The sequence below is a fragment of the Cibotium barometz genome, chromosome 48 (assembly GCF_041138505.1).
Source record: "Cibotium barometz isolate CiBa-2024 chromosome 48, ASM4113850v1, whole genome shotgun sequence".
Taxonomy (NCBI): domain Eukaryota; kingdom Viridiplantae; phylum Streptophyta; class Polypodiopsida; order Cyatheales; family Cibotiaceae; genus Cibotium; species Cibotium barometz.
In genome coordinates, this window is record NC_141093.1 from 45,730,893 (window position 1) to 45,758,163 (window position 27,271).

The 27,271-nt window shown below is 46.9% G+C and overlaps 1 protein-coding gene across 6 annotated transcripts in view; it reads right to left on the reverse strand.

The window, feature by feature from the left end:
• Positions 1–27,271, reverse strand: part of LOC147611219 (uncharacterized) — a 121,674-nt gene that overhangs the window by 40,865 nt on the left and 53,538 nt on the right. For 3 of the 6 annotated variants that reach the window (XR_015263988.1, XR_015263992.1, XM_086785886.1), the window contains exon 12: positions 21,028–21,156. Coding sequence is in view for 1 of the 6 variants with exons in the window: in XM_086785886.1 (XP_086642012.1) it covers positions 21,028–21,156 (129 nt within the window). In the remaining 5 variants the exon portion in view is untranslated. Of the gene's footprint in view, positions 1–21,027; positions 21,247–27,271 lie in introns of all 6 variants that reach the window. The other 3 variants (XR_015263990.1, XR_015263989.1, XR_015263991.1) reach the window with 3 other exon arrangements.

The window sequence follows — 27,271 nt, forward strand, 5'->3', positions numbered from 1 at the left end:
GCTTTGCGGAAAGCTTCAAACTTTTCTCGAGATAAAGCCTTTGTGAATAGATCTGCAACATTATCCTGTGTAGGGCAATAAGATAAACTGATCTCCCCTGCATGTAGCCTCTCTCTGACATAGTGATAATGAATCTCTATGTGCTTGGTACGTGCATGAAATACTGGATTGCGTGCCACAGCCATAGCACTCTGGCTATCAGTGAGAATGGTGGTGGGTGTCTGCTGACACTCACGAAGATCAGCCAATAGTCTCCTCAACCATACACAATCTACTGTAGCTGTAAAGACTGCCCTGTACTCAGCCTCACAAGTAGATGTAGCAACAGTGGGTTGCTTTTTACTCAACCAAGATATGCATGAGCTGCCAAGAAAAAAACAATTCCCACTGGTGGATTGCCTGGTATCGTAATCACCAGCCCAATCTGAATCACTGTATGCATAAAGCTGCAAGCTGCCCCCCCTGGGATAGAACAAACCAAGATCCAGGGTACCCTTAAGATATCGAAAAATGCGTTTGACTGCTTGCCAATGCTTTGTGCCTGGGCTGTGCATGAATTTGCTCAACAAAGACACCCCAAAAGATATGTCTGGCCTCGTGTTACACAAGTAAATGAGGCATCCCACTGCCTGGCTATAAAGGCCAGCCTCAAAAAGCTCTCCAATATCATGCATAGTAAGCCGTACACCTGGTTCTACCGGAGTAGAAATGGGCTTACATTCATCCATGTGAAACCTTTTTAGCAAACTTTTTATGTACTTAGTTTGCTGCATAACAATGCCATCATCTGTATGCATAAACTGTATGCCGAGATAGTAGTGTAAAGGCCCCAAATCTGACATATCAAATTCAGCTTTCAAATCAGCTTTGAAATCTGAAATTTGTGCTTTGCTTGTACCTGTAATGAGCATGTCATCTACATACAAGATGACTATGAGAATATCGGCATCGGTTTTCTTCACATACAATGTGCTTTCAGCTGAACTATTCTCAAAACCTTGGCTGGTTAGATGAGCATGTATCTTATCATACCAAGCTCTTGGAGCTTGTTTTAACCCATACAATGCTTTGTGCAACCTACATACTTTATGTTCCTCACCAGGAACTACAAAACCAATGGGCTGATTTACATATACTTCCTCCTGTAAATCCCCATTTAAGAATGCAGTTTTGATATCCAATTGATGCACTTTCCATCCTTTATGGGCAGCCAATGCAATCACAGATCTTATTGTGGTCATTCTCGAAGTAGGAGCAAAAGTCTCTTCATAATCTATTCCCTTTTTCTGGGAGTAGCCTTTAGCCACAAGTCTTGCTTTGTACCTGTCAATAGTACCATCAGACTTTCTTTTGACTTTGTACACCCACTTTGTGCCAATTACATGCTTGCCTTTAGGCAATTCCACAAGATCCCATGTATTATTCTTCATGATAGAAGAAATTTCAGCTTGCATAGCTTGCAACCAATGCTCATTCTCATGTGCTTCTTCATAAGAAGAAGGCTCTTCTGAATCAAAGAGACCACCCATTGCGAATGCAGACTCCTCACGATGTACATTCAAGGCATGGCTGGAACTAGCCCTTGTTCTACCTGTGAGTGGAGCTGCAAGTTTGCTTTCTTGCAAAGTTTTCAGCAACCATCTTGGCACTGACTTGGCTGTGTCTATGGCTGTTTGCTCTTCCCTGACAAGATCTTCCACTTCTTCCACAGAAGGGGGCTGAATGGCTGGCTGGTCCACATGTTCTACATGTGGATTTTCTTGTGTAGGGGCTGGCTGATCTGAATCCCCCCTAATTGCAATGGGTAAAAGTCCATCAAACATGTCCTGTATGCCTGTATCATTGCTTTTATACAAGCTGACCATGGGCTGTTCTGAATTTTCAGCAAATACGACATCTCTACTCACAAAAATCCTTCGTGTAGTTGGATTATAAAGACGGTATCCTTTGCTTTCATTGCTGTAGCCCACAAAAATGCATTTAATTGCTTTGTCATCAAGCTTTGTTCGGAGTTGTTCTGGCACATGTGCATATGCCAAACACCCAAATGTACGCATATAATCCACTGTTGGCTTTCGGCTATACCAAGCCTCAAATGGTGTTATGGTTTTCAAAGCTTTTGTTGGACACCTGTTCAACACATGAGTTGCACACATTATAGCTTCCATCCAAAATTTGTGAGGCAACTTTTGTGCTTTCACCATGCATCTTGCCATGTCCATGAGAGATCTATTTTTCCTTTCAGCTACACCATTCTGCTGCGGTGTATAAGGCACAGTACATTGGTGTTTGATGCCCTTTTGAAGCATATAATCCTTGAATGCATTTGACATGTATTCTCCACCTCTATCTGAGCGGAGTGTTTGGACTTTACATGCACACATATTTTCAGCCATTGCTACAAAGTGTCGAAAGCATGTAAACACATCTTCTTTCGCTTTCAAAGGGTAAGCCCAAGCAAACCTGGAGTAGTCATCAATGAATGTGACCAAGTAAAGATGCCCCCCTATGGATGGTGTCCGCATTGGACCACATACATCACTATGTATGAGCTGTAATTTACTTTCAGCTCTAACAGCTCCATCTTTGGGGAATGGTTTCCGATGCATCTTTCCCAAAATACACCCCTCACATACATGTCTTGGCGGAGACTCAAGAGGCGGAATATTATCCACCATATGATGCTTCTGCAAAAGCATCAAACTCTGAAAATTTACATGCCCAAAACGAGCATGCCATAGCTCTGCATCATGCATAGCAGGAGTGTGGGCAGCCACTGTATTTGCATCATAAGGGCGCTTGTCATAGCTGTCCAGCTTATACAAGCCTTTGTATCGTGTTCCAGAAGTGACTATTTCATAACCCTTTGATGGGTCTTTTACCAAACACTTTCCATCTTCAAATTCAACCTTTAAACCTTGGTCGTTTATGGCTGAGACGGAGAGCAGATTTTTCTTTATCCCTGGAACATACAATACATTTTTCATACATATATTGGCACCATTGGCTGCAATAAGTATGACATTACCAATTCCCTTTACTGGATATGTGGTATGATCTGCACATGATACAGTGCGGCCATTTGAAGCATAAACCAAGTGCTGAAATACATCTTTGCATGAAGTGATGTGGCTCGAAGCACCACTATTAAAATACCATGATGCATTCTATCTCTCAGATGCAATGCAAGACATATCAGTGTCTGAAGCACCTGGTGTGTCACTAGTGCATGTGACCAAAAAAGTGTACTCTTCCTGGATTACATTAGCTGATTGCTGTGCTTTGTCATCCGAAGAGTCTGCTACTGCATTGCCTGCTTCTTTCTTTTTCTCTTTTGCAATCCTTTTCCTACATTCACTGATGTAGTGTCCAGGCTTATGGCAGTAGTGACATTTGCCCGTCTTTTTGGGCTTGTTTGCATCCCCTTTGTCAGACTTTTCACCACTAGAAGAGGGCTGTCCATGACCAGCCTTGCTAGACTGTTGTCCCCCATGCTTAAAGCTCTTTGCTTTACCCTTATCCTTGGCTGTAAATGCCTTTTCTCCACCACGGTTGCTCGATATGTTTGCTCTTGTTTGCTCTTCCTGCAAGAGTAAACCCACGAGCTCTTCAAAAGTGACGGGATCACCACCTCCTCTCATCGAGAGGTTGAGAGAGGTGTGAAAGCCCAAGTAGGAAGGCGGTAAAGAATGAAGAGTGTTGGTGACCATCTGTCTGTCTGGGATAACCTCATCAATGTTGAGCAATTGTTCCTGCAAATCTTTCACTTTGGTGAGATGATCTGCCATAGAGTCACCCTCATCCATAGAAAGAAGATCCAATTGCCTCTTCAAGTAGGCAACCCTTGCCTCGTTGCGTACCTGATACATTGCTTCCAATGTGTCCCATGCAAGCTTCGATGTCTTGCATGAACGAATGTGCGGAATAATAGTCCTTTTCACTGAAAGGGCTATCAATGACATGGCCTGTGCATCTCTAGAGTCCCATCTTTTCTGCTCTTGTGTGGGAGCACGATCTACATCAGGAGCTCTTTGAGCACCTCCCCTTTGAGGCGTGGCTGGCTGAATGGTATGTGGGCGTGTGTCATCACCACACACGATGCCCCAAAGCCCTTTGGCTACCAGCAAATTACGGATCATAAAACTCTAGAGGGAGTAGTTAGATCCATCCAGCTTGTCCTCCTGGGTGAGCACACCAAATACATCCGTAGCATTCTGTGCCATGTCAACAAAGTATAGCTGCAAGCAAACCAAGCACCAATGTGCACTGCCAGGCAACCAAATGTCCTGCGCAAATGTATGCCTGCAAACCAAAGCAAGTGTAAACCTGCACCAAATTGTCCAATTACACTCAATGTGTATACATACGCGACAAATCGCAGCTGTAATGCTCAATTACATGCTCCAATCAAAAAATCCCCAATTTTTATGCACTCCAATCGCTTCAATGTGCATCTAATTTGCCAATTTCCTCAAAAGCCCCAAATTTCTGCAAACGTATGAGCTTCAATTTGCCAATTTTGACCTCAATTTTGAAAACCCCCAAATTTCTGCAAATTAGAGAGGTTCAATTTGCTGATTTTAATCCAATTTTCAAAACCCCCAAATTTCATCTGCAATTTTCTTTTCAATCTGATTGCACAGTATTTATTGTCTGCAAAATCGGCATATGACCTGCACTGCAGTGGCTGCAGATTTTGTATTTGGGTTTGATAAAAAATTTTGACAGAGAAATACCTTCAGGCTTGCAGAGTGTAGGCTGGGAGCACAAGGAGGCAGCTGGACGGCGGATGGCTTTGGGCAGCCAACGGGGAGCTGAGCTGAAGCTTACGGAGCTGATGGGCGTTGGTGTCGGGCGAGCCAGAAGCGGAGGACTGCTGAGCGCTGGAGTCGGGTGCTGGAGAGCTGGAGTCGCTTGCAAGCAGTCGAATGCAAATGTTGGAGCTGGTTTGCAGGTGTTGTGCAGGTGTCGTGCGGGCAGAACGGTGGAAGCAGCACGGCGTTCATGGTGACGGGGCCCAGCCGTTAAGGCTGGTGCGAACAGCGCTTAGGCGCTTAGGCGACAAGGCGCTTCAGACGCAGGCTCCCATGCTGGTGTCGGGCGAACAGGTCCGAAGCGGGAACCGCTGTAGTCGCTGGCGGGAGCGAGCCGGAACGGAACGTCGAGCAGGGACGGACGTGAACAGGACGGAGGGGCAACGCCGTGTGCACGGAACACACCGTTGGAGTAGCGCCGGAACGGAACGATGCTGACGACGGGCTGGAAAGTGGGTCGAGACGCCGGAACCGCAGGACCGTCACGTCGGCCGGCGACTGTGTGACGGAGGCCGAACGGGACGGGAGCCGGGGCGCGTTGGGACGGCTAGTCTGCAGTCGTCGACGGAACGGGACGGCGCTGCGTCCGTTGGAGTACCACCGGCTAGAACGGGGCGGCTGTAGCGCTGACGGAGCTGGCCGGCGCCGGCTGCAGAGGAAGCGCCGCCTGTGAGGCTGGGCGGAGGTGGTGGGCTCCCCACTAGTGCCGCCCGTCTCTGGCGGCCGGACGGTGGAGCAACTGGACGGAACCGGCGGACGGAAACACAGCGGCGACGGAACCTGACGGACGAAAAAACACAGGCGACGGAATATGGCAGCCTGCGGACGGAATTTCACAGAAATTTTTCCAGCAGCAGTTCTCCAAGGCCAGCTCCCAGCTCCCAGCTCTGATACCAAATGTTGGGTGTTGGACTCACACACTCACACACACAAACCTGCACATTAGGGTTAGGTGCAGGGTAGAGAAGCTCACACACAGAAATGAGAGAGAGAGAGAGAGAGAGAGAGAGCCAAAAGTGTGGTATCCACAAAATGCAAGTCAACCCTTGCATGTGTGCCACATCCATATAATATAGAAGTACAAAATATTATATGTTAGAGTGTCCTTTCACACTTGATGTCCAAGGGGAAAAACCACATGGGAAAAAGTGCCCTTGGTTAAGCCCTGTTCACACATAGCACTACCATAAGTGAGCATATGCCTACAAACACACACAGCACTACCATAAGCGAGCATATGCCTACAAATCCCCCCTGTAGTGGAAGTGTGAACCTGTACAAGGTAGCAGATCACTCTCTGTATGAGAGTAAGCCCAAAGCTTTGCGGAAAGCTTCAAACTTTTCTCGAGATAAAGCCTTTGTGAATAGATCTGCAACATTATCCTGTGTAGGGCAATAAGATAAACTGATCTCTCCTGCATGTAGCCTCTCTCTGACATAGTGATAATGAATCTCTATGTGCTTGGTACGTGCATGAAATAATGGATTTCGTGCCACGGCCATAGCACTCTGGCTATCAGTGAGAATGGTGGTGGGTGTCTGCTGACACTCACGAAGATCAGCCAATAGTCTCCTCAACCATACACAATCTACTGTAGCTGTAAAGACTACCCTGTACTCAGCCTCACAAGTAGATGTAGCAACAGTGGGTTGCTTTTTACTCAACCAAGATATGCATGAGCTGCCAAGAAAAAAACAATTCCCACTGGTGGATTGCCTGGTATCGTAATCACCAGCCCAATCTGAATCACTGTATGCATAAAGCTGCAAGCTGCCCCCCCTGGGATAGAACAAACCAAGATCCAGGGTACCCTTAAGATATCGAAAAATGCGTTTGACTGCTTGCCAATGCTTTGTGCCTGGGCTGTGCATGAATTTGCTCAACAAAGACACCCCAAAAGATATGTCTGGCCTCGTGTTACACAAGTAAATGAGGCATCCCACTGCCTGGCTATAAAGGCCAGCCTCAAAAGGCTCTCCAATATCATGCATAGTAAGCCGTACACCTGGTTCTACCGGAGTAGAAATGGGCTTACATTCATCCATGTGAAACCTTTTTAGCAAACTTTTTATGTACTTAGTTTGCTGCATAACAATGCCATCATCTGTATGCATAAACTGTATGCCGAGATAGTAGTGTAAAGGCCCCAAATCTGACATATCAAATTCAGCTTTCAAATCAGCTTTGAAATCTGAAATTTGTGCTTTGCTTGTACCTGTAATGAGCATGTCATCTACATACAAGATGACTATGAGAATATCGGCATCGGTTTTCTTCACATACAATGTGCTTTCAGCTGAACTATTCTCAAAACCTTGGCTGGTTAGATGAGCATGTATCTTATCATACCAAGCTCTTGGAGCTTGTTTTAACCCAGGCTTAGTTCCGTATGTCGTACGACTGAAATCGTACGTACTTGCTGTACGGTACGGTACCGTACGGATTCGTACGATACCGTACGTGTTTTTTTTTGGGTCGTCGTTCTTGTTGTTGTTGCTGTTGCGTGGAGCAATTTCAGTCTTCTAGAGAGCCATTCATCGCCATTTGCAGCCTATAGGGAGCTGTTTGTCAGCGTGTGCACTTGCCATTGCCATATTAGGCAAGCGATCATATTGCCTGATGAGGAGGACGAGGCAATCTTCATGGAGCTCTATAGTGAGCTTGTGGCAGCAGATACTCGCAGCACCAGGAGTCAGCATGGACGGGGGCCCGAGCAGTTGGAGTTCATAGGCCTCCGCCTTCGGCATCGGCAAAGGGTGGCCTTCGCACATATGTGAGGCGGGGATCCTCGAGCTCCAATCCCCGCCTTCATGATGATATTCCATTGCCCCCTCATGATGATACCCCACTGCCTAGAGAGCCCTTGTTTGATGATGATGGCAACCTACTTAGCGAGAATGATCCCCAGAGTGTCTCGTCCACCTTCGAAGAGTCCTCTTCAGAGAACTCTCTTGATGGACACTCTAGTAGTGATCATGTTGATGATCATGCAGATGTTGGTGATGATGTAGACTTTTGATATGTTATAGCTCTCTAGGCATTGGGCATCTATCTCCTTCTAGCCCATCGATGATGTATTGTAGTATGTAGTATCATGTATGTACGCATGTTGGCGGTCGCCCATGCCATAAGTTTTTGGCCTATCCTTTTGTAGCAATTTTGTACTCTAATGGCATGATGACATTATGTTCATGGTTCTACTATTTTGTAACTTCTTGTCTACAATTTTTAAGTTTAGGAAGTATTTTTAAAAAAAAACGTACTAATATCGTACCGTACCTCAAAAAATTTTAAGGTACCAATTAGTACCGTATTTTATCGTACCGTACCGTACCGTACCTTTCGTACTAACTAACCATGTTTTAACCCATACAATGCTTTGTGCAACCTGCATACTTTATGTTCCTCACCAGGAACTACAAAACCAATGGGCTGATTTACATATACTTCCTCCTGTAAATTCCCATTTAAGAATGCAGTTTTGATATCCAATTGATGCACTTTCCATCCTTTATGGGCAGCCAATGCAATCACAGATCTTATTGTGGTCATTCTCGAAGTAGGAGCAAAAGTCTCTTCATAATCTATTCCCTTTTTCTGGGAGTAGCCTTTAGCCACAAGTCTTGCTTTGTACCTGTCAATAGTACCATCAGACTTTCTTTCGACTTTGTACACCCACTTTGTGCCAATTACATGCTTGCCTTTAGGCAATTCCACAAGATCCCATGTATTATTCTTCATGATAGAAGAAATTTCAGCTTGCATAGCTTGCAACCAATGCTCATTCTCATGTGCTTCTTCATAAGAAGAAGGCTCTTCTGAATCAAAGAGACCACCCATTGCGAATGCAGACTCCTCACGATGTACATTCAAGGCATGGCTGGAACTAGCCCTTGTTCTACCTGTGAGTGGAGCTGCAAGTTTGCTTTCTTGCAAAGTTTTCAGCAACCATCTTGGCACTGACTTGGCTGTGTCTATGGCTGTTTGCTCTTCCCTGACAAGATCTTCCACTTCTTCCACAGAAGGGGGCTGAATGGCTGGCTGGTCCACATGTTCTACATGTGGATTTTCTTGTGTAGGGGCTGGCTGATCTGAATCCCCCCTAATTGCAATGGGTAAAAGTCCATCAAACATGTCCTGTATGCCTGTATCATTGCTTTTATACAAGCTGACCATGGGCTGTTCTGAATTTTCAGCAAATACGACATCTCTACTCACAAAAATCCTTCGTGTAGTTGGATTATAAAGACGGTATCCTTTGCTTTCATTGCTGTAGCCCACAAAAATGCATTTAATTGCTTTGTCATCAAGCTTTGTTCGGAGTTGTTCTGGCACATGTGCATATGCCAAACACCCAAATGTACGCATATAATCCACTGTTGGCTTTCGGCTATACCAAGCCTCAAATGGTGTTATGGTTTTCAAAGCTTTTGTTGGACACCTGTTCAACACATGAGTTGCACACATTATAGCTTCCATCCAGAATTTGTGAGGCAACTTTTGTGCTTTCACCATGCATCTTGCCATCTCCATGAGAGATCTATTTTTCCTCTCAGCTACACCATTCTGCTGCGGTGTATAAGGCACAGTACATTGGTGTTTGATGCCCTTTTGAAGCATATAATCTTTGAATGCATTTGACATGTATTCTCCACCTCTATCTGAGCGAAGTGTTTGGACTTTACATGCACACATATTTTCAGCCATTGCTACAAAGTGTCGAAAGCATGTAAACACATCTTCTTTTGCTTTCAAAGGGTAAGCCCAAGCAAACCTGGAGTAGTCATCAATGAATGTGACCAAGTAAAGATGCCCCCCTATGGATGGTGTCCGCATTGGACCACATACATCACTATGTATGAGCTGTAATTTACTTTCAGCTCTAACAGCTCCATCTTTGGGGAATGGTTTCCGATGCATCTTTCCCGAAATACACCCCTCACATACATGTCTTGGCGGAGACTCAAGAGGCGGCATATTATCAACCATATGATGCTTCTGCAAAAGCATCAAACTCTGAAAATTTACATGCCCAAAACGAGCATGCCATAGCTCTGCATCATGCATAGCAGGAGTGTGGGCAGCCACTGTATTTGCATCATAAGGGCGCTTGTCATAGCTGTCCAGCTTATACAAGCCTTTGTATCGTGTTCCAGAAGTGACTATTTCATAACCCTTTGATGGGTCTTTTACCAAACACTTTCCATCTTCAAATTCAACCTTTAAACCTTGGTCGTTTATGGCTGAGACGGAGAGCAGATTTTTCTTTATCCCTGGAACATACAATACATTTTTCATACATATATTGGCACCATTGGCTGCAATAAGTATGACATTACCAATTCCCTTTACTGGATATGTGGTATGATCTGCACATGATACAGTGCGGCCATTTGAAGCATAAACCAAGTGCTGAAATACATCTTTGCATGAAGTGATGTGGCTCGAAGCACCACTATCAAAATACCATGATGCATTCTGTCTCTCAGATGCAATGCAAGACATATCAGTGTCTGAAGCACCTGGTGTGTCACTAGTGCATGTGACCAAAAAAGTGTACTCTTCTTGGATTACATTAGCTGATTGCTGTGCTTTGTCATCCGAAGAGTCTGCTACTGCATTGCCTGCTTCTTTCTTTTTCTCTTTTGCAATCCTTTTCCTACATTCACTGATGTAGTGTCCAGGCTTATGGTAGTAGTGACATTTGCCCTTCTTTTTGGGCTTGTTTGCATCCCCTTTGTCAGACTTTTCACCACTAGAAGAGGGCTGTCCATGACCAGCCTTGCTAGACTGTTGTCCCCCATGCTTAAAGCTCTTTGCTTTACCCTTATCCTTGGCTGTAAATGCCTTTTCTCCACCACGGTTGCTCGATATGTTTGCTCTTGTTTGCTCTTCCTGCAAGAGTAAACCCACGAGCTCTTCAAAAGTGACGGGATCACCACCTCCTCTCATCGAGAGGTTGAGAGAGGTGTGAAAGCCCAAGTAGGAAGGCGGTAAAGAATGAAGAGTGTTGGTGACCATCTGTCTGTCTGGGATAACCTCATCAATGTTGAGCAATTGTTCCTGCAAATCTCACTTTGGTGAGATGATCTGCCATAGAGTCACCCTCATCCATAGAAAGAAGATCCAATTGCCTCTTCAAGTAGGCAACCCTTGCCTCGTTGCGTACCTGATACATTGCTTCCAATGTGTCCCATGCAAGCTTCGATGTCTTGCATGAACGAATGTGCGGAATAATAGTCCTTTTCACTGAAAGGGCTATCAATGACATGGCCTGTGCATCTCTAGAGTCCCATCTTTTCTGCTCTTGTGTGGGAGCAGGATCTACATCAGGAGCTCTTTGAGCACCTCCCCTTTGAGGCGTGGCTGGCTGAATGGTATGTGGGCGTGTGTCATCACCGCACACGATGCCCCAAAGCCCTTTGGCTACCAGCAAATTACGGATCATAAAACTCCAGAGGGAGTAGTTAGATCCATCCAGCTTGTCCTCCTGGGTGAGCACACCAAATACATCCGTAGCATTTTGTGCCATGTCAACAAAATATAACTGCAAGCAAACCAAGCACCAATGTGCATTGCCAGGCAACCAAATGTCCTGCGCAAATGTATGCCTGCAAACCAAAGCAAGTGTAAACCTGCACCAAATTGTCCAATTACACTCAATGTGTATACATACGCGACAAATCGCAGCTGTAATGCTCAATTACATGCTCCAATCAGAAAATCCCCAATTTTTATGCACTCCAATCGCTTCAATGTGCATCTAATTTGCCAATTTCCTCAAAAGCCCCAAATTTCTGCAAATGTATGAGCTTCAATTTGCCAATTTTGACCTCAATTTTGAAAACCCCCAAATTTTTGCAAATAAGAGAGGTTCAATTTGCTGATTTTGACCTCAATTTCAAAAACCCCCAAGTTTCATCTGCAATTTCATTGTCTGCAAAATCGGCATATGACCTGTGCACTGCAATGGCTGCAGATTTTGTATTTGGGTTTGATAAAAAATTTTGACAGAGAAATACCTTCAGGCTTGCAGAGTGTAGGCTGGGAGCACAAGGAGGCAGCTGGACGGCGGATGGCTTTGGGCAGCCAACGGGGAGCTGAGCTGAAGCTTACGGAGCTGATGGGCGTTGGTGTCGGGCGAGCCAGAAGCGGAGGAATGCTGAGCGCTGGAGTCGGGTGCTGGAGAGCTGGAGTCGCTTGCAAGCAGTCGAATGCAAATGTTGGAGCTGGTTTGCAGGTGTTGTGCAGGTGTCGTGCGGGCAGAACGGTGGAAGCAGCACGGCGTTGATCGTGACGGGGCCCAGCCGTTAAGGCTGGTGCGAACAGCGCTTAGGCGCTTAGGCGCTTCAGACGCAGGCTCCCATGCTGGTGTCGGGCGAACAGGTCCGAAGCGGGAACCGCTGTAGTCGCTGGCGGGAGCGAGCTGGAACGCAACGTCGAGCAGGGACGGACGTGAACAGGACGGAGGGGCAACGCCGTGTGCACGGAACACACCGTTGGAGTAGCGCCGGAACGGAACGATGCTGACGACGGACTGGAAAGTGGGTCGAGACGCCGGAACCGCAGGACCGTCACGTCGGCCGGCGACTGTGTGACGAAGGCCAAACGGGACGGGAGCCGGGGCGCGTTGGGACGGCTAGTCTGCAGTCGTCGACGGAACGGGACGGCGCTGCGTCCGTTGGAGTAGCACCGGCCGGAACGGGGCGGCTGTAGCGCTGACGGAGCTGGCCGGCGCCGGCTGCAGAGGAAGCGCCGCCTGTGAGGCTGGGCGGAGGTGGTGGGCTCCCCACTAGTGCCGCCCGTCTCTGGCAGCCGGACGGTGGAGCAACTGGACGGAACCCGCGGACGGAAACACAGCGGCGACGGAACCTGACGGACGGAAAAACGCAGGCGTCGGAATATGGCAGCCTGCGGACGGAATTTCACAGAAATTTTTCCAGCAGCAGTTCTCCAAGGCCAGCTCCCAGCTCCCAGCTCTGATACCAAATGTTGGGTGTTGGACTCACACACTCACACACACAAACCTGCACATTAGGGTTAGGTGCAAGGTTGAGAAGCTCACACACAGAAATGAGAGAGAGAGAGAGTGAGTCAAAAGTGTGGTATCCACAAAATGCAAGTCAACTCTTGCATGTGTGCCACATCCATATAATATAGAAGTACAAAATATTATATGTTAGAGTGTCCTTTCACACTTGATGTCCAAGGGGAAAAACCACATGGGAAAAAGTGCCCTTGGTTAAGCCCTGTTCACACATAGCACTACCATAAGCGATGGAACACGATACAAAGGCTTGTATAAGCTGGACAGCTATGACAAGCGCCCTTATGATGCAAATACAGTGGCTGCCCACACTCCTGCTATGCATGATGCAGAGCTATGGCATGCTCGTTTTGGGCATCTAAATTTTCAGAGTTTGATGCTTTTGCAGAAGCATCATATGGTTGATAATATGCCGCCTCTTGAGTCTCCGCCAAGACATGTATGTGAGGGGTGTATTTTGGGAAAGATGCATCGGAAACCATTCCCCAAAGATGGAGCTGTTAGAGCTGAAAGTAAATTACAGCTCATACATAGTGATGTATGTGGTCCAATGCGGACACCATCCATAGGGGGGCATCTTTACTTTGTCACATTCATTGATGACTACTCCAGGTTTGCTTGGGCTTACCCTTTGAAAGCAAAAGAAGATGTGTTTACATGCTTTCGACAATTTGTAGCAATGGCTGAAAATATGTGTGCATGTAAAGTCCAAACACTTCGCTCAGATAGAGGTGGAGAATACATGTCAAATGCATTCAAGGATTATATGCTTCAAAAGGGCATCAAACACCAATGTACTGTGCCTTATACACCGCAGCAGAATGGTGTAGCTGAGAGGAAAAATAGATCTCTCATGGAGATGGCAAGATGCATGGTGAAAGCACAAAAGTTGCCTCACAAATTCTGGATGGAAGCTATAATGTGTGCAACTCATGTGTTGAACAGGTGTCCAACAAAAGCTTTGAAAACCATAACACCATTTGAGGCTTGGTATAGCCGAAAGCCAACAGTGGATTATATGCGTACATTTGGGTGTTTGGCATATGCACATGTGCCAGAACAACTCCGAACAAAGCTTGATGACAAAGCAATTAAATGCATTTTTGTGGGCTATAGCAATGAAAGCAAAGGATACCGTCTTTATAATCCAACTACACGAAGGATTTTTGTGAGTAGAGATGTCGTATTTGCTGAAAATTCAGAACAGCCCATGGTCAGCTTGTATAAAAGCAATGATACAGGCATACAGGACATGTTTGATGGACTTTTACCCATTGCAATTAGGGGGGATTCAGATCAGCCAGCCCCTACACAAGAAAATCCACATGTAGAACATGTGGACCAGCCAGCCATTCAGCCCCCTTCTGTGGAAGAAGTGGAAGATCTTGTCAGGGAAGAGCAAACAGCCATAGACACAGCCAAGTCAGTGCCAAGATGGTTGCTGAAAACTTTGCAAGAAAGCAAACTTGCAGCTCCACTCACAGGTAGAACAAGGGCTAGTTCCAGCCATGCCTTGAATGTACATCGTGAGGAGTCTGCATTCGCAATGGGTGGTCTCTTTGATTCAGAAGAGCCTTCTTCTTATGAAGAAGCACATGAGAATGAGCATTGGTTGCAAGCTATGCAAGCTGAAATTTCTTCTATCATGAAGAATAATACATGGGATCTTGTGGAATTGCCTAAAGGCAAGCATGTAATTGGCACAAAGTGGGTGTACAAAGTCGAAAGAAAGTCTGATGGTACTATTGACAGGTACAAAGCAAGACTTGTGGCTAAAGGCTACTCCCAGAAAAAGGGAATAGATTATGAAGAGACTTTTGCTCCTACTTCGAGAATGACCACAATAAGATCTGTGATTGCATTGGCTGCCCATAAAGGATGGAAAGTGCATCAATTGGATATCAAAACTGCATTCTTAAATGGGAATTTACAGGAGGAAGTATATGTAAATCAGCCCATTGGTTTTGTAGTTCCTGGTGAGGAACATAAAGTATGCAGGTTGCACAAAGCATTGTATGGGTTAAAACAAGCTCCAAGAGCTTGGTATGATAAGATACATGCTCATCTAACCAGCCAAGGTTATGAGAATAGTCCAGCTGAAAGCACATTGTATGTGAAGAAAACCGGTGCCGATATTCTCATAGTCATCTTGTATGTAGATGACATGCTCATTACAGGTACAAGCAAAGCACAAATTTCAGATTTCAAAGCTGATTTGAAAGCTGAATTTGATATGTCAGATTTGGGGCCTTTACACTACTATCTCGGCATACAGTTTATGCATACAGATGATGGCATTGTTATGCAGCAAACTAAGTACATAAAAAGTTTGCTAAAAAGGTTTCACATGGATGAATGTAAGCCCATTTCTACTCCGGTAGAACCAGGTGTACGGCTTACTATGCATGATATTGGAGAGCCTTTTGAGGCTGGCCTTTATAGCCAAGCAGTGGGATGCCTCATTTACTTGTGTAACACGAGGCCAGACATATCTTTTGGGGTGTCTTTGTTGAGCAAATTCATGCACAACCCAGGCACAAAGCATTGGCAAGCAGTCAAACGCATTTTTCGATATCTTAAGGGTACCCTGGATCTTGGTTTGTACTATTCCAGGGGGAGCAGCTTGCAGCTTTATGCATACAGTGATTCAGATTGGGCTGGTGATTACGATACCAGGCAATCCACCAGTGGGAATTGTTTTTTTCTTGGCAGCTCATGCATATCTTGGTTGAGTAAAAAGCAACCCACTGTTGCTACATCTACTTGTGAGGCTGAGTACAGGGCAGTCTTTACAGCTACAGTAGATTGTGTATGGTTGAGGAGACTATTGGCTGATCTTCGTGAGTGTCAGCAGACACCCACCACCATTCTCACTGATAGCCAGAGTGCTATGGCCGTGGCACGAAATCCAGTATTTCATGCACGTACCAAGCACATAGAGATTCATTATCACTATGTCAGAGAGAGGCTACATGCAGGGGAGATCAGTTTATCTTATTGCCCTACACAGGATAATGTTGCAGATCTATTCACAAAGGCTTTATCTCGAGAAAAGTTTGAAGCTTTCCGCAAAGCTTTGGGCTTACTCTCATACAGAGAGTGATCTGCTACCTTGTACAGGTTCACACTTCCACTACAGGGGGGATTTGTAGGCATATGCTCACTTATGGTAGTGCTATGTGTGAACAGGGCTTAACCAAGGGCACTTTTTCCCATGTGGTTTTTCCCCTTGGACATCAAGTGTGAAAGGACACTCTAACATATAATATTTTGTACTTCTATATTATATGGATGTGGCACACATGCAAGGGTTGACTTGCATTTTGTGGCTACCACACTTTTGGCTCACTCTCTCTCTCTCTCATTTCTGTGTGTGAGCTTCTCAACCTTGCACCTAACCCTAATGTGCAGGTTTGTGTGTGTGAGTGTGTGAGTCCAACACCCAACAGTGACTGGAGAGTTTTTTGAGATCACTGGACCCCGTCATGCCCGAGCACGAGTCCGCCAGCTTGGTAGACCGGATGGATCGGTAGCTACTCAGCTCGGGGAGATCAGAGCCATTGCCACTGCATTCTATAGAGACCTGCTTTCAGCGGAGCCAGCCACTGAGGATCGAGATGTTTGCAGACAGATTGTGTGGGCCCATGTGCAGAGGAGGGTCACAGACCGTATGCGTACAGTTCTAGGTGCGCCTCTGTCAGAGATTGAGCTTGCCGAGGCCTTGAGGGTCCTGCCGCGACATAGTTGCCCAGGGGAGGACGGACTGACGCCGGCCTTTTTTATGCGCTATTGGGACCTTTTGGGGCCAGGCCTCTGCAGGGGCTTTCAGCATGTTTTGGACACTGGGGTGATGCCGCAGAGCTTTTCAGAGGGCTTGATCTATCTTATCCCCAAGGGGGAGGGAGTATCAGATGATATTCGGCATTGGAGGCCTATTACGATCCTCAATACTGTCTACAAGGTCTTAGCAAAGGCCTTGAGTTTGAGGATCCAGCCTTTCCTGGGGGAGTTGATTCATGCTACGCAGACAGGATTTGTCAAGGAGCGCAGTATCCTCGACAACATCTTTACTTTCTGGGAGGCGACGGCCCGAGCTAGATTTCTTGGCGAGGACTTGGTCGTGATGCTTCTCGATTTTGAGAAGGCATACGATAGAGTTGATTGGGGTTTCTTAGAGGGCACTATGCTTCGCCTGGGCTTTGAGCCAGGATGGATCAGAGGGGTGGCGGCTCTGTATTCCACAGCTCGCAGCCAGGTGTTGATTGCAGGAGGACGGGGGCCGAGTTTTGAGCTGACCAGATCAGTCCGTCAGGGGTGTCCCCTCGCCCCTTTTCTTTTTCTCTTCTTTGCGGAGGCTATGAGCATGTATTTGACGGCAGAGGAGGTTGGTTTGAGAGGACTTCAGCTCCCAGTCCGGGGGGAGGACCTGCTTGATGTTGAGTTTGCAGACGACACGGGCTTATTTTTGCATGGCCAAGAGGCCAATCTTCTTCGGGCAGAGCAGTCGCTCCAGGTTTTTAGTGCAGCTTCGGGAGCATTGATCAATTGGCGCAAGACAGTGGCCTTTTGGATCAGTAGTGCTCCCACTCCGGCATAGAGCCCGGACCCCGGTTTTAGATGGATTCCTCCAGGCACAGCAGTGCGGTATTTGGGATGCCAGATTGGCCTAGATTTGTCACCTGAGCAGCAGATTGCCCCGCTTCTTCTGAGCATTCGGAAGAAGCTTTTGTATTGGAGTACAGTTCGACTATCCTTGGCTGGGAGGGTGGTGGTGGCAAATCAGGTGCTGTTAGCGACCATGTGGTACATTACGTCTTGCTGGATCTTCTCGAGCTCTTGCATCAGCCAGGTACAGAGGCTGATCAGGAACTTTCTGTGGTCTGGGCGGGACAGTCAGCCAGCTCGGGCAAAGGTTGCATGGGCAGTTATTACACTTCCGCTGGCTCAGGGAGGTTTGGGCATTATAGATCCAGTCGATCAGAGTAGAGCCTTATTGGGGAAGCTTATCATTCGGGGGTTGCTTCCAGGCGCTGAGCCTTGGAAAGAGCTCCTCTTGCAGCGGCTGCAGGCTCGGGCGCTGGGGGCACTTGGGCACCAGAGATTCGCTGGATCTTCATAGAGATGAGGAGGACAAGCCTCAGTAGAGGATGGGAGGACAAATTTGCTTTGAGTATCCTGAGAGCTTGGGAGCTGCTGAGACCCGGACTCTCTCAGCGACCTCCTTCTTGTGTTGAGGAGCAGGCCAGACAGCCGCTCATCTGGAGCCCAGCGGTTCGCACAGAGCAGGGTCATATGCTGGGTTCTTGGCCTCGTCTAGCCTGGGGGCCTTTATCGGCAGGCCCAGCTCGTAGTTTTGGAGACTGGCAGGCCTTCTGCAGTCTACCAGAGGAGATCCAGGTGGAGAGGCTGAGTCACTTCAGAGGGGGGTTGATTATGAGGGATGATATTCAGGAGGCACTCACAGAGGAGTGGTTCACGCCTCTCGAGCCAGTGGCCCCACGGTGGATGGGAGCCTTTACACAGTTGGAGATCTTGATTGCTGTCAGAGCTTGCACTGAGGATGGCAATTGCCTCTACTATGAGATTTAGGATGAGGGCAGGCTCCAGAGAGTGGAGGTGGAGTCGCCTTTGGTTGCAGAGTGCACCTTTCAGAGGATTCGGGTAGTGGCCGCTGCTTCTCGGAAGTGGCATATTGACCCGGACCCTGCTGATGTGCTCCCGGATTGGCGCATATGGGCATATGCAGCGCGCCCCTTGGCCCGGCTACAGTGGGACCCCGGGGAGTACGAGTGGCATGATCCTTATGCATCCCTTGAGGCCACAGAGATTACCTTTTTCCAGTATACTGTTCAGCTGGGGCGGCATATTTTGACGGCGAGGAGGACGGTCTCTCTAGTGGCAGCGGGGCATTGGCGGCTACAGGGACTCTCACAGGAGTTCCTGGAGGATTTTTGGGCTCGGCTCTGGGCTAGTCGACAAGCCCGCAGGATCTCGACTTTTTAGTGGCTGGTCGCCCACAGGGGCTCAGCAGTTGGCACTTGGCTTGTTTACAGCGGTCTTCTGGCGGCCTGCGTCCGATGCGGCCACCCTATGGAGACAGAGACATTGCCTTTGGGATTGCCCTCAGGCGCAGCAGATTTGGCTGCGGATGCTGCGTATTCTGGCCCCCCTCTCTCCAGAGGGTATGTTTACATGGGGTGCCGCTGCTTGGTCGACTTCGTCAGGGCCTGCTATGGGCTATGAGATGGAGCAGGGCAGTCAGGCCATCAGATTTATTAGGGGCCAGCCTCGCCTGGTTCCGGCATCGGATTTCTCGTCCGCCAGCTGGACACGGGGAGAGGGATTTACGATGGGAGCTCCTCAGCAGCCTCACCATCTAGTTCACCTGGAGGGCCCGGTGCTTTACGGCCTTTGAGGGGAGATTGGAGCCACCAGCAGAGACTGTACGGGGGATTTGGCAGGAGTTGATCCACACCCTGCGAGGACAGTACGACCGCATCCGGATGAGGCGATCTTACGGCGCCAGGCCTTTCACACCACTTGGCGTTGTGGCCCCTTCTACACCTTACACACGGGATCCCCCCATTGGCACTACAGGCCACCTGTTTGGCTCTCCCCCCCCCCCTATTGTATGATTTAGCCTCTCAGTCCTTTGTACTGATGCTTGTATTTTGCAGCACCTAGGGAGAGTCTCCCAGGCTGCCATGTTGTATTCACTGCTCTGTCTCTCTTATGAGCAGGAGAGATCTTTTGTAGCCCTACGGGCGTTTTTTATATAACTAATGAAAGGATCTTTTCTCGGGGAAAAAAAAAAAGGTTGCATACTGAGCCTCTAGCAGTAGTGCTCCATCCATCACACCCCCCCACTAGCTCAGTACCTTCATAGTTTATTTCATGTTCATTTTGTCCTTTTTTTTTTCTGGACATCTAGAAGACATTGATAGTTGTACATTGAGTTGTCTCATAGGTCGAGTTCGGCCTCTAGTAGACGTTAATACAGCTTTCTTTCTCTCTCATCACAAAGGCCTGACATTCACTCCACCATTAGATCGGTTCTGGTCGAGGCGGGTATCGACATTAGCTGATCACACCATATCTCACTCTACACAGGATCATCTGTTGATCACATGTTTTCATTTTACTTTTTCTTTCAGTTTTCCATGGCTCGGTATATCCATGGTACCATTGTATTACTTTTGGTCTCATAGGCCCTTGGGGTCTTCCATAGACGTTAATATAACTCTCTCTCTCTCTCTCTCTCTCTCTCTCTCTCTCTCTCTCAACCACTCTCTCTCAACCATTACAAAGAGCTCTCACCGACTTCTTCTAGACGAGAGTGACGAGGGCAAATTCACCCACTACACCCGACCTTCAAGCTGATGCGGGGGCTCGGCCGAGAGGAGCGACACGAGACAGAGCCATTGAGGTATGCAGAGCCTGACGCCCTTCACCTCGTGGTCCCCGCCTACGCCTGTGTCACTACAGGAGGATCAGAGCCATCATCTCCCATCACCACAGGACTTTGTCCTGCCCGCCCAGCTTTACTACGTTGGGTGACATCATCCATGTTGCAGCGTCCTATGTGGGATATTTTAGGGTGATATGAGAGCTATACACTTTTTGTTTTTGTTTAGGAATTAGATCTGACATTTCAGCTCTTATTACTTGCTTTGATTTTTATTTTTAGTACCCATGATGATGTATTTCATGGACATGATGTAACCTTTTGGTCTCATAGGTCATTTTGGCCTTTTGTAGACATTAATACAACAGAGAACCCATGGCCACCTCCCTTCCCATCACTAGGAACACCAAAAGAGGTGGGCCATTTTCCATTGTGAAAAATGTGATACAAGAACTGGATGCCTGTGTCAAGAATTGGCTCAAGGCAGTGCTGGCCCCAAAACTGCACACCGCCCTCGTTGCATTGAAGGACATCTTCACGGAACACGATGACGAAATGGAAAAGAAATGCAGCAGGAAATACGAACTGAGATGCAGCTTGACCTGGATGCCTACACAAAAGTTGGAAAACTGAAATGCATATGCACATGCACGTGGCGATCTCCACCAAAACGTTGAAAAACAGGGATGTTATCTTCCAACTTCGCATGAATGCAAAATGAAAAAAATAAAGAGCTTAAGTGCAACCATGAACACCTTACCTCAAAAAAAGATTTCCCATCTACTAAAATTTCATCTCCAGCACCAGAGTCTGCTTTTTGATGGAGCATAGTAAACTCCTTCAGTTTTGACTCCAGATTATTGACATAAACTTGCATCTTCCTCATGGTCTGCTACATGTATAAATCACAAGTCACACTTTATACTGCTGCTATGTGCTCACCCTAATATCCTGCACCACCTCATATGATACTAGAAAACTGTAAGAGTCAGGCAGGCGAATATATTAGATACATTGAATACTCCATGAAAACTTGTAAATCCTTACATTCAAAAACTTTTTTCTGACTGCTGACAGTATTAATGAAACATTTCAACTTAATCAGCCACTTTTACTTTGTTGTGCAAAAATGAATTAGGATTGCCTCACAGACATTTCAGCATAGATTATCAAAAGTTACTGCATCTCATATACATCTTCAATATAACCTGTTTGAGCAGGCAAGCACCAGTGCTCGTTTGTACCACAACTGTATAGCAATCTTGTTTCTTTTTGCTTCACCATAGTTTGGTTCACTATTGCAGTGTTGGTATGGCCTAGTGGCAAAAGCATTTCTTTTCTTACTAACCCAATGGTTTGCCTTGTGTAGCTGAAACTTGACCGTTCCTTTTTCTAAAAAGAGAGTATGATGCACATGCAGGCTTAGACCAGCTGCCCACATACACATGGAAATGTGCAGCAGCGTGTAACATGCGTGCTTGCAAAAGTGTGTTTATGATTGATTGATTGCGATTACCGCCTTATTAGAGACTTAAACCCATGCAGCAAAGTGCTTCTTCTTCATGCTCAATACACACGAGAGATGTAAGCCAACAAAGCGTGTAGTGACAGATGCAACCACGTGTACGAGAGATAAAGATAGAGAGAGAGAAGGGGGAGAGAGATGGGAATAGGGGTTTCACACAGTACACCACACTGAGCGGGGAACAGGCCCCGCCCCCTCTTCAAGAATTTATTTCATGAACAATCCACGGGCTTTTCCAAGCCAAGACCAATACAACAAATGAATACAATATCAAACAAAAGTGTCGATGTTGAGATCGGGCCGAAATCGATGTCAAGGCACAAGATAACTGATGCCAAGCTCACCACGAGGATGACCCACAAGAGTCTTACACCGGGCTAGTACCAAAATCCAATGTTTGATGTTCCCAAATACCCACAAGGCTCTTTGTACTCAATCCGTACAAAAGTAATCCCAAAAAGGCTTCACACCAAGATGAGTATGTGTCTCCACAAAATAATTCCCCTACTTTGTAGGGGTTCTAAGAAGCTGGCGGTGGTGGATCTTTTTAGGTGATATGGTCGCTTATTGTAGATGCTCGCACCAGCCGTATCTGGAGGCAGCAAACAGTACAAGTGGAGGCACACAAAGCAGTGCACAAAGTGGAGATAAGTACTGTAAGTAGAGACGGCGTGAGGATGATGATAAAACTTCACAAGATCTTCTTCAAAAATCCCCATGAGAATTTTCTATTTCTATATCTCACCAAGAGGATACATGCTTCTTATATATTTGATGGGGCTCCATGCTTTTGCCTTACCTTGCTTTTGTTTTATTTTTCTTACTTTTGCTTTGCCTTTTCGCTTTTCTTTATTAAATATTATTAATAATGTTCAAAGTTCTTGGTTTGCTTTTACAATCTTCAGGGCCTTGCTTTTTCACCCTGGAGCAGCTTTTTGAAAAAGCGGGTTTTAGCTTTTTGATTCAGTTCGGTGTCCTCTTTCCAACGGTGCCTTCAGCTTTTTGGTCAACAAAGTTTGACTTTTGCTTTTTCTTGCTTTTTGACCAAGACTGATGCTTTTTTTCCAATGCCAGTATTAGGAACCCTGTTTCCATGTGTTCATCCTCTTGTCCATGTGTCCGGGCATGAGTTCTATCATGTGAAAAGAGCTTGGAGGACCAAATAGTTACAAAAGAGACATGACCTAATCTACCATGTATTACTAACATGAAGTATGTACAATACTGAATAGAGATACTCAATGGTAGCACTACTCAATGGTAAATAGAGATCCTCAATGGTAGCACTAGTAACATGAGTATATACAATGTTGAATAGAGATACTCACTGGTAGCACTACTCCTGAGCTCTCAAAGACTCAATGATGATTGACGTAAGGCCTAGACTCCTATTTATAGTGTCTAATGTTGGTGAAGTGGCTACCAACCCTGCCACTTCACCAACATGTCCAAACTTAGCTGCTCATTGGGCACCTGAACAATATTACAATGAATTGTCACAATAACCCAATAATTATGTCCACATTTAGCTACTCATTGGGTGCCTGGACAATATTACAATGAATTGGCATAATAGCCCGTACAAACACACCACGTACTCAACCTCTCATCTGGCCAATGGGTAGAAGCATGTCCACACCACACTCGGGAAAGTGTGCACGTGACAATCTCTCCTACTTAACTTGGAGCATGGGTTGCAAATGATGCTCCAAGTCAAGCAGGAGGAGATGTCCACATCGCACTCCAGAGAGTATGCATGTGACATCCCCTCCTGCTCAACTTGGAGCATGCATGCAAATGATGTCCACCATTCCAACCCGGCACGGATCTTTTGGCGGACTTGCTCTCTGCTCCACACACCAGTACAATCTCCAATATCATGGCTATTGGACCTGTTGCCTCCAATGATCTCTCCACCACTACCTCAAAAAGTGTAGGCACTCGAACTAGCACCTCTGCCTCTAGATGCTCAGCTAGCATGGTAGACACCTCTTCAGAATCACTCATCTCATCCTCCTCCTACTCAATGGATTTGGAGAGAAAAGTTTCAAACTCACTTGTTGACTCCTTGTCCTCAAAAACTGGAATGGGTTGTCCTCCATCTGTCTCAATTACCTCCAAGCTTGGTAGTGTCTACTCCTTGGGCTCATCCTCGAGAATTTGCTCCTTACATGGGAACTCTGTCTCACTGACACCACTTCCTCTCTTGAAAGATTTCCGACATCCTCGGACATTCTCCTCTTGAGCTTCGTCTATGGATAGACCTTTTTTTTTTTCAAAAAAAGATCCTTCCATTAGTTACGAAAAATACAGTCGAATCCGCTAAGTACATGACCTAGTCTCAATCATGGGAGACGAGAAAACAATAGGGGATAGAGAGGGGCTCTTCCTCGCTGGTTGGCCACTCTCAAAGGAAGGCTATTTCATACAATTGCGAGGAGGGGAGAACAACCAAAAATGTGGCCTATAAAGCTAAGTAACCTCAGTGTCTCTGACCAAGAGAAAAGGATCGCTTCTCCAAATTTGCAAAAAAGCCTCTCGATGCTTTTGCATATGCTCAGTGTCGCCCTGAAGCTTCTCCCACTGGCCATGGAGGGTGCGTATGATGTCCATCCATGTGCTCCTAATGGACTCAACGAGTGGTGTGGTAGGGCCTCTATGGCCTTGCTACAACGAGCACGCCAGATGTGCCATGCTACTATACTGTTGATGATCTCCCACCTCTGACAGGGACCTCTGGGCCTCCTCCCAACTGGGGCTCTTGATAACGCGACTATCATGATACTGTGATGAGAGAGAAGGGTGAGGTCATGTCCCGTCTCCTCATATGGTATGGCCGGTGCTATCTCGGAAGCCTAGGCTACTACCCCCAAAACCCAAGTGATGGTGTGGGTAGGTGCCTCTTCTATGGTGAAAATGCGGAGGATCCCGCAACCAATCCAGCTGCGCCTTGGGACAATCTCAAAGGCAATGCCACTATGACTCCAGAGGGTTTCCACATCTAGAACAGAGAGCCGACTGACCTCCAACTGCCAGCCAGGTGGCTCTTGTGTGCTATATGCCAAATGAAAAGAGTAATCTTCTATGGCCAGAAGTTGTCCCACAACCGCTTCCAAAAATCACTGAGGAAGCATGTGGGGATGCCATGCGTCTGCCAGTGTACTGGTGATGCTGGCATACTATCAAATTCTAGCATCTAAATCTTGCAGCCCAGACAGGCAGTATTCAAAGAAGGGGATGTCGAGGCATCCTCAGGGGCGAAGGGATTGTGCTAATGCCACTCACCAAGATCCCATTGTAGATGCATCAGTGGCCAACCCTCCCATAACCATTATCTCCAAGATCTCTCTCTGGCCAATTTGGCCAAAGGGGTTGACGTGCCATCTGTGGTCTTGAAACCCAATCACTCACCCTTTGTAAAGTGCAGCTACTGAGGTCCTTTGTCAAGGGGGGGGAGGGGGCGATCAGCTCAATCTGCCCTGTGGACCTATAGAGAAAGTCATGACGGTGCCTCCATCTACACCATGGACTGCCATCAGGATATCATGTCTGGGGAGGCAAGTCCTGGATTGGTGCGAGCCACTCGGGATGGAGTCAATGTCGAGAGTGAGCATGTCTCTGCCTCGGATCCCAACTATGCTCCTCTCCTAAGCCTATAGCAAGAGCCACCTAAAGGTGAGCCACTCTCCAAGAGACTGGGTCGGTCCCTTGCTCAATGCGCCCCATGAGACGTGAGGACGGGAGCCAAGCATGTGGCCACTAGGAAGCATAATCAAGGGTTCCAAACCAATGGTTGTCGAAGTCTCTTCTCATCTAGGATTGGGGGAGATTGGTGAAGAGCAGAATGAATGTAATCCGAGGCTCGGAAAAGCCTCGCCGTGAATCAATCCTTAAAGACTGGGCTAAGGCTACGGGTCCTCATCTCTGTGAAGATCCATCGCGGGCTCATGAACTAGGCACCACCAAGAACACTAGTGCGGATAAGGGCCATGAGAAAGTCCTTCCAAGGCTCACCACCTCGGAGGCGTTCTTCGATGATTAGCTTGCCCAAAAGGGCTCTGCTTTGCATAGAAGGATCAATAATGCCGAAGTCGGGCTATGGCGCTCAACTAGTCGCAAAAGCGAGGTAGCGGATGAGCTAACCCAAAATCCACATGACTTTTACCACTTGATCTGTGCGCTAAGGCTCGACAAAAGATCTCAATTGCATCCACAAACCTCTTGAGATTCTCCACATCTCCAGAGAGGTAGGCTGTTGTGTCATCTACGAACTCTAAATCGGTGAGCTCCTTTTGAGATCTAATAGAAAGTCTGAGGCCCTAAGGTCCGGTCTCCTAGGAAGCGAAAAAAATGCTCTCATCGCCTTCACCACAAAGAGGAAGATGAAGGGTGCAAGGGGACATCCCTGGCGAATTGAACAAGAAAGTGGAAACCTGTCACCCATTGTTAACAAACCGCCCTAGGTTCGAGCCATAGCTACTGGTTTCTACAGTTCCCTCCTCAATATGTAGAGTCTCACTCTCGGCTGGTAAAGGACGCAAGAGAGAGGATGTAGTAGCACACTCATGAGGTGGTCCCCCCCGGCTCTCCAGAGTTTCTTGATGACACGCTTCTCTTGTGAGGAGATTGCAAAGGCGTTTATAGGCACTCCCTAGGGGCAAGTACCCAAGTGAGGATGGGCTTTTTGTCACGTGCATGCCCGTGCCATGGCTAATATTCAGCATGAAGAGCATAATCCTTGACTAATCCAACAGTTAGGACAGCATATAGGTGTCATCCACATCAACATCAGTAGCATCAGCAGCACATCATCATCAACAACAACATCACCATCAGCACTATGAGGGTTTGGGAACTCAGTCGGCAGCCATCAGAGGCTTCCAGCCATCAATCAGCTGCCTTCAAAGGAGTCTCAGCATGCAGGCGCTTGTCTTCAAGCACTGGCCCGCACATGGGAAAGGCCAGATGGGTCAACGCAGCCATTTATGGCAGATTTTATGAATAAAACCGTGTCCAAATCTGGCCGACAGCTGCTAGAACAAGCCGACCAGCATACCTCAACATATATATAAACATTAAGTCATAAGTCATTTCGGCAAGTCATTCTCATCATTCATCAAGTCTAGTAGTCAGTAGAAGTCATGTAAAGGCCAAGGGTCACCCCTTTGGGGCTGACCTAGGGCTCAGCCATGTACAAGCATTTAAGCCACCTTTTTGTACCATATAAAATACAAAGAAAAACCCTGACACCAATCTCTCTCTTCTTCTCTCTCCTCTCTCTTAATCATGTTTATTTAGCATCTTGTTCTTAATCGGGCTGAGGGTTGTGGATCAGAACAACAAGGCTTCCACGCATGCAACATGGGTATCAGAGCATTGAGGCTCAGCCCACTAAGCATTGTCCCAAGAAAGGTGCACAATTCCAGCAATAGAATGCATCAGGGTAGCAGATGGAGTGGTCTGCAAAATAGGCGAAGCT